This window comes from Amphiura filiformis, chromosome 5, assembly GCF_039555335.1.
Source record: "Amphiura filiformis chromosome 5, Afil_fr2py, whole genome shotgun sequence".
Taxonomy (NCBI): Eukaryota; Metazoa; Echinodermata; class Ophiuroidea; order Amphilepidida; family Amphiuridae; genus Amphiura; species Amphiura filiformis.
In genome coordinates this window covers 2,452,755-2,460,000 of record NC_092632.1, presented here as the reverse complement: position 1 = coordinate 2,460,000, position 7,246 = coordinate 2,452,755, and the positions used below count along the sequence as shown (strand labels likewise).

Here is a 7,246-nt window from a genome sequence, read left to right as displayed (position 1 = left end):
CAAAATTTCGGATTATGACAAAACTACAGCACCTAAAGTCTTGATTTTTGCAGAGCATCTTTATTGACTAAAGTACATTACAATCGTGTAAAAAACAGAATTAAATTTTTTTTGAGGGGGTTCCCCTCAGCAAATGTTATAATATGGCTTTAAATAAGGCATTTAATATTGCACAGCGTCATCATCCCTATATCTCCGTGTCAAAAATTGCCGTGATAGTACAGCGAATCCTCCCGTTTTTCAACAGCTACGCATGGCGATTTTGTTCGAGATAGGCCGAGCGACTCAGGCTAAAATACCATTTACACCATATGACTATCATATGAGATACCACAGAGTTTCTATTCTACACATTTCTAACTGTGTCTATAGAATTGACAGCCATAGACCACACATAGTTACATTTACATTCATACAATACATATAACAGCTTATGGTTTGAAAATACCGCCATTTGAGATGATATTCATAGCTATAATTGAAAAAAGAAAAGTATGTTGTAGCGTTAAACAATATTTACTACTATAGCCCTTATGAAAAATGACTACATGTATGGTGATGGTGGTGCATTTTTCTTTGATATGTCAATGTGTGATTATAATCTCAAATCATAGAATATATCCCGTTATTTTTGGTCTGTGTTAAAACCTATGGTTGGACTTAAATATATGTGTTGAAAGAATATGGTAATCTATTGTCAGTGGATTGAACTTCCAGTCAGCTATTGAACTAAAACTCGAAAACTCGAATTTTCTTGAGTAAAACTGAGTCATTTCAGATGAAGAATGGCAACGCTGCATTCGAAGTGGGAATGAAACGTATATTTTTATCGTACATGGTGGTGTGCTCGAACAAAATTGCCATGCGTGGCTGTTGAAGAACTAGGCCTAGTGGATTCGCCCTATTAGAGAGATTGCGGAGAGGCGTTCACTGCAAACGCCATACGGGTTACGGATTTCTGCATTTTGCGGCAGAACGTCATAGTCCCGTTCACATCCAAACTATTCTCCTACACAGCCAGTTTGTGTCGGTCCTAACGCTCGTCGTTCCTAGTATGTTCGTGATAGCCGCATAGAGTCTGAACCAAGACTACGTGTAAACGCAATTGCAATCATGATGGCGCTATGCTGAGACAAATAATCTAAAGGTAATAGGAAGCACCCATTGATTCACCTTGGGTGCATCGAACCAGAGAAGATTATCTTCTTTCATCGAACTACTTTCCTCGGTATTGATATGCAAATACGACTGGCTGTATCTATAATGCTCTAAGCATTCAGTCCAGATTAGCGATATTTGAGTTTTGCGGGCTATTGGAAAATGAGTATAGGCCTATGTTCACACGTGTATGCTATTTGTCTAAATAATCTAAACAGAGTTTGGTGTTGGATGCCTAGGAAGTCTTGGTGTATATTATTCGAATAACAAGAAACAAACTCCATTATCATATAAATAATACCCTGTTTACTTTCTAAAGCAAAATGAAAATAGATAATCTAATATGCTTAGTTCCATTACTACCCAGCAAACACAAATATATTACAGAAAACGTTAAATGTCGGGTTAAAGGTTATGTGAGGGTCAAGGGCATTAAAAGTTTTAATAACATTCAAAAAACCCTTCGTTCTAAACTTGCTGATAAACGTTCTAACACAATAGACACTTGTAGACCTTAATGATATTTGACTATAGCATTTCGAATTTTGGCTTAAAATGTTGTTGTATTATTTTTTCAGTATAATACGAGTTTTCATGATTTTTATATAAACATACATCGATATGTTATCAAAACGTTTTAACTAAAACCAAACACACATGCATTATCATGTTTTAAAAACATTTTGGAGTTTGCTGAATAGTATCCATAAGCAAAACACTTTGACCATGTTGACAGTTGTTTAATGCACAACGAAAAAGCAAGGCGAAAAATAGCGTTGCACGAACTTCTGTTCCCCGTCCCAAACAGACAATTATACCGCATTTATGCCGTAACACGACACAATCTTGCCTAAAACGCCTCTTCGCAAGCTGATTTTTGGACGGCATTTTCCACACACAAATGAATAGGCAATCTGCCCGTTCGAATTCGCGTCGAAAAAATCGAAATTTTTCACTTCTTCTTGTCTATACGAGATCAAATTTTAACCCCCAAATGGATTTTATTACATGTCGGACTCTACTTGTTCTATTAGGATACTTTGATTCGTTTCATAACATGATAAACATAACATTTTTCTGCCTTTTATAATGCGTTTTTTGTCATTTTGGAACGTCATTTTTTTGCTACCAACCGCAACGTAATCGCCTTACGGTAATTCCACGATTGACCAATTCACAATAGATTTCACTCTCTAGAGGGCATAATAACCGATTTTCGACTAATGTAGCTTGCTGTTCGCGTTCCCGTGTCACGTTTCACGTAAATTTCGCAATCTCTCTACTATCATGACTATTACGGCAATTTTTGACACAAAGATAATGATGATGACGTTGTGCACAGTGTCGCACCATGCATGCAGATGCACACAAGACAGCATGCCTAGCACACATGGTCCAGACATCCCTGAACACATGACTACACCACTGTTACTACACCAAACATCACAAAACACCGTAACCCACATCTGCATACACACACCACTGAGCATGCTCTGATTGGAATTTGTGATATTCGGCACTTGAATTATGAATACCACGTGCTTCAAACTCGGTGGGCGATTAAGATGTCTATTACGCGTATTTAAGTTGATAGCCTTTTGGGAAATGTATGACCACATTCTTTTAATAGAGTATGTGGAATGACATGAAATTCTCTATCAAGATCGCACGAAGTACTAATTGCATCATTATGTGAAGTATACCGTAGTTCCAACCAAGTATTCAGTCTTGCATCCCGGTCTTGCATACCCATTTTTGGAAAGCAGCTTGCTTTAAAGAATACTGGAGTGCCAAACCAAACCAGCATATTCAAGAAATGGTCGACGGTAACTTTTGAGAACAGCAACGGTGAGCTTATCTTTAGAGAAGCTAAATGGTTTTAAAGTACGCGCTAAATGTGATCGTGCTAACGAATAGCATTACACAGGAACGCTAATGGAGATTACTTTGCAATGATCCCTCGACGTCTTCTCTGAAATCTGCCTTTTATGATGCGTTGTTTTTGCAACAACAATAACAACAACAACAACAGCAAACCACGTTGCCACGTTATTCCTAACACGCCTGATAATGTTTACAAATGATTTGAAATGGTAAATCTGCGTCACGATGCACAGCGCATTTACCATTACATGTGATATTTCCTTTCTTGCAGAACTATATCGGATTATTTTGCCTTTTCCGAAAAGTATTTACCTATAGATATTCATGGAAAAGTTATCGATATCAAACTGTCACCAGAAGACTTTCATGCAAAAGTAGTGGATAAAATCAAACTGTTTAAAGGTTGCCTCCGGTCACGATCTTTAAAGACATGCGCAAATGTATGGAATACTACCAGAGATTTTCCGGTGAGTGGGGGGGGCAAGAATTATTTTGCCGGGGTAGGGGCAAACAATTTTTTTTTGACAAGCCGAGATGGAGGGGCAAGCGATTTTTGGCACACATTCATGGGACGCCTTTTTAAATAAAACGCTTTACAAAGGCTTAGGAAAATAATACGAAAAAAAATAATTGTAAGTTTTCCTGCTGTGCTCGCAGTATTAAAACCAATTCAGATTTTCAAATTGGATCCAAAACAATTGGCATTTGCAAAGGGGGGGCGGGGGGGCAGAAGGGTGGCAAGCCTTTTTGGCACGCCGTTTGGTAATCTTTCCATCCCGGGCTCACAGACCCTAACGGTAATGTAATATTGCATACCAATAACATACTTCACGAGCAGTCGACGAATAAGAAAATCATTACGATAAAATTTGATTATTTATGGTTGTTTGGTGGAGTAGTTACACGAATTTTTAGAGAAGAAATCTCCGATTGTCCGTTTCACTATAGTTGCGATATCTAACCTTTTTTCATCTTATCTTGTCATACTCTGATGTTTTGTTTCAATTTCACAGAGATTGCACATAAGCGTGTATATTGCTCATATACAAGAATGGCTGAGGGTGTTTCCAAAGGATCAAATTCTCATTTTAAGAACCGAAGACTGGCATAATCACGAAGAAATAAACCTCTTGCAAGACGTTTTCAAATTCCTTGATATAGGTAATGAAATGTATAATATTCTTACAGTAGTAGAGGCCATTTATCCAAACCAAATTATTTGGTCAGATTTATTAATTTGTTAGTTTTGGTTTTTGGTGGATTGAACAATGGAGGATAGATTCCATAGTAAAGCTGCTAAGCTAAGTATCGTGTAAGTGTTCAGGGTCCTCAAGGCAATATGCTACATATGATAATATCCATGATAACCCTTATATCATTCCAATATTGCCGATACTATCCGTTAAAGTTATACACATGATACAGTGGCAACATAATAAACTTGCTCGGAATATCTTCGAAAACCATGTCATTGAAACAATACCTCGCGTGTCAAAATGTATACCCTGTAGTTTGCACCATCTGTGACAATTTATTCTCCCGCTATGAGCTAAGGTATATGTACACATAATAGTTCTAATCATTCTTTGCGTTCATTTTCTATCATTGCAGAAGCTCTACCTGAAAGCAATCTACAACCGATAAGAAACAAAGTTGCACTTACGGATATTAATAACAAACAAGTAACTCAAAAACAATCTGACAAATATGGCGAAATCTTTCCCAAAACAAGAAAATTGCTAAACGAATTTTATGCACCTTACAACAAGCAACTTGCTGCATTTTTAAATGATAAGAAATTCTTGTGGAAAACCTAGCCAGTATTCAGAAGCCATCCAAACGAATCTCAAATGAATTCTAGCAGGCTTAATAACCTACCTGGGTTATCACGTTTTTTCATGTGCCGGTCACATCACCAAATGTGTTTTGTATGATATCTTATTTTGTATTTTACTTTGTACATTTCATAATACTTGCTACTTGTATTGATTTTAAGAACAATTTGCCTATACTTAAGGGATCTGGAATGAGCGTTTCGACAGTATTTCTTGTGGGACATGAGAACACATCAGACATATCGAATTGCATTCTGGATACGAAGAATGTCTTTCTGATATCAAATAATTTTCATTTTTTGAAATTCACGATATAATACAAATTTTGTGACAAATTATTAAAATTTGATATTTTTCACATTTTTGATATACAGGGTGTCCCAAAAAAAAGAGGCCCCACATTGCACCCTCTTTTTCTCCTATTTCTGAAAAGTTGATCAAATATATTTTGGTATATAAAGAAACCTTAAATCGTTAGCTTTAATAAACCAAAACAATTATTTCAATCGGCTCATAACTTTTGAAGATATGTCCTTTTAAAGAAATGTATCCGTTTTTCACTCTGTCCACGGAGGAGGTGTGGCTACTTCAAAGATTGAAAAGTGCATATACCATGCATGAATATAAAACATTCCTCGATGATAACTTTATAAAATAACAACTTTATTTTAGGGAATGGGCTTTACAGGTGGGCTTATGGGTTATGGAATTTGTTAAGTGTCATTAATTTGGGCGAAATTGATGTGGGATGGGACTTCTTTTGCTATACTTGCAATTACTTATGTTTTTCTCGTTTCTTGCTTTCTTTTTATTGACAACATAAGTCATTTCTCTTTTTGGAATAAAAGGTAGCCCTGAAAAGGGCTGTTTAGTTTGTCTTTGGTTCTTTTGAAGTGAGTTTACTGTGCTGCTCTGCCCTCTACCTGGTTGCCTCCATGACGAATACAGGTTTCAGCCCTAGTTCTCATTGCATTAATTGCGTTGCGTACCATCCTTGTACGCCGGATACTTGCGAATGCAGCAGAAATACGGGGTTGCGAAGATGTTTGAAGCAAGCTGGTGATCCTCGCTTATAGTGAATGCTTTCCCAAGCCTAATGCTATTATCTATCCATGTCATTAACCGTGTGTTTCGTTTAAATCTTTGATGTAGCCAAACCTCATCCGTGGACAGAGTGAAAAACGGGTACATTTCTTAAAGAGGGCATATCTTCAAAAATTGTGAGCCGATTGAAAGAATTGTTTTGGTTTATTAAAGCTAACGATTTAAGGTTTCTTTACATACCAAAATATATTTGATCAACTTTTCAGAAATAGGAGAAAAACCGGGCGCAACGTGGGGCCTCTTTTTTTTGGGACACCCTGTATAACAGTCTTCGATGTCAATTTTATAAATCTAATGATATATTCTTAAAGTGTATGTAGATGGGAGGAAAAGACATAATTTTTTGTGTGTTTTGGGAAAAAAATCCATATCTTCAATACGAAAGGTCAAAATTTTCAATTGATCGTCGGCTTTTCATCCCACCTACATACACTTTAAGTATAAATCATCAGATTTATAAAGTTTACTTCGAGTACAGTTAAATATCAAAAATATCAATTTTTAATCATTTGCCATAAAATGTGTATTACATTACGAATTTCAAAAAATCAAAATTATTTGATATCAGAAGGACATTCTTCGTATTCAGAATGCAATTCGATATGTCTGATAAATACTGTCCAAACGTTCATACGCCATCCCTTAATTGCTTTCTGTATTATCATGTTATAGTAATATTATTGTATTTTGTGTATTTTGTGTATTATGTTGTATTATGTGTAAGTTTAAGTTATATTTGGTAGTTTTTAAGGTTTTGCATTGTTTTCTCTGTAAAGCGCCTTGAGGCTTTTCTGCATAGGGCGCTATATTAAATCTTTGTTTATTATTATTATTATTATTACTTTCTCTGGACGGTTCCCAGATTATGCAGATTGACAACCTCTTAGCGTTTCAAACTAATTTAGTTGTCTAAAGAAAGACACATCGTAAGGGTGCCTTATATTACAGGTTTGTCAGAATTTCACAAATTTTCACTACCCAAATGTCAACTCGGTACATTATTGAGAACGCAAACAGCAGGAATATTGTGGCATGCCGAATCATCAATCCAGGGTATATTTACGCGTTGATGTGAAAATTTGAGTCGAAAAATTAGGCGAAAAATGGTGCAATCAAAATGGAAATTTCAACAAAACTATGATATATAGCTGGTATGACATGTATGATGCGCTTTAGAAAGTTGAGACATAGCGATCCGATCAATATCACGTTGCAAAGCTTAATGTTGAACCCCAAAAAATGCTCATGGGCGAAAATACTCCCGA

The 7,246-nt window shown here is 36.2% G+C and overlaps 1 protein-coding gene across 1 annotated transcript in view; it reads left to right on the top strand.

Moving 5' to 3' along the window:
- The window catches only part of LOC140151739 (carbohydrate sulfotransferase 15-like), a 16,453-nt gene extending 10,263 nt beyond the window's left edge, over positions 1–6,190 (top strand). The window contains exons 7-9 of the mRNA XM_072174075.1: positions 3,314–3,509; positions 4,056–4,203; positions 4,654–6,190. Of these exons, the coding sequence (XP_072030176.1) occupies positions 3,314–3,509; positions 4,056–4,203; positions 4,654–4,859 (550 nt within the window). The 3' untranslated portion in view covers positions 4,860–6,190. The remainder of the gene's footprint in view (positions 1–3,313; positions 3,510–4,055; positions 4,204–4,653) is intronic.
- The last annotated feature ends 1,056 nt before the right edge of the window (positions 6,191–7,246 follow it).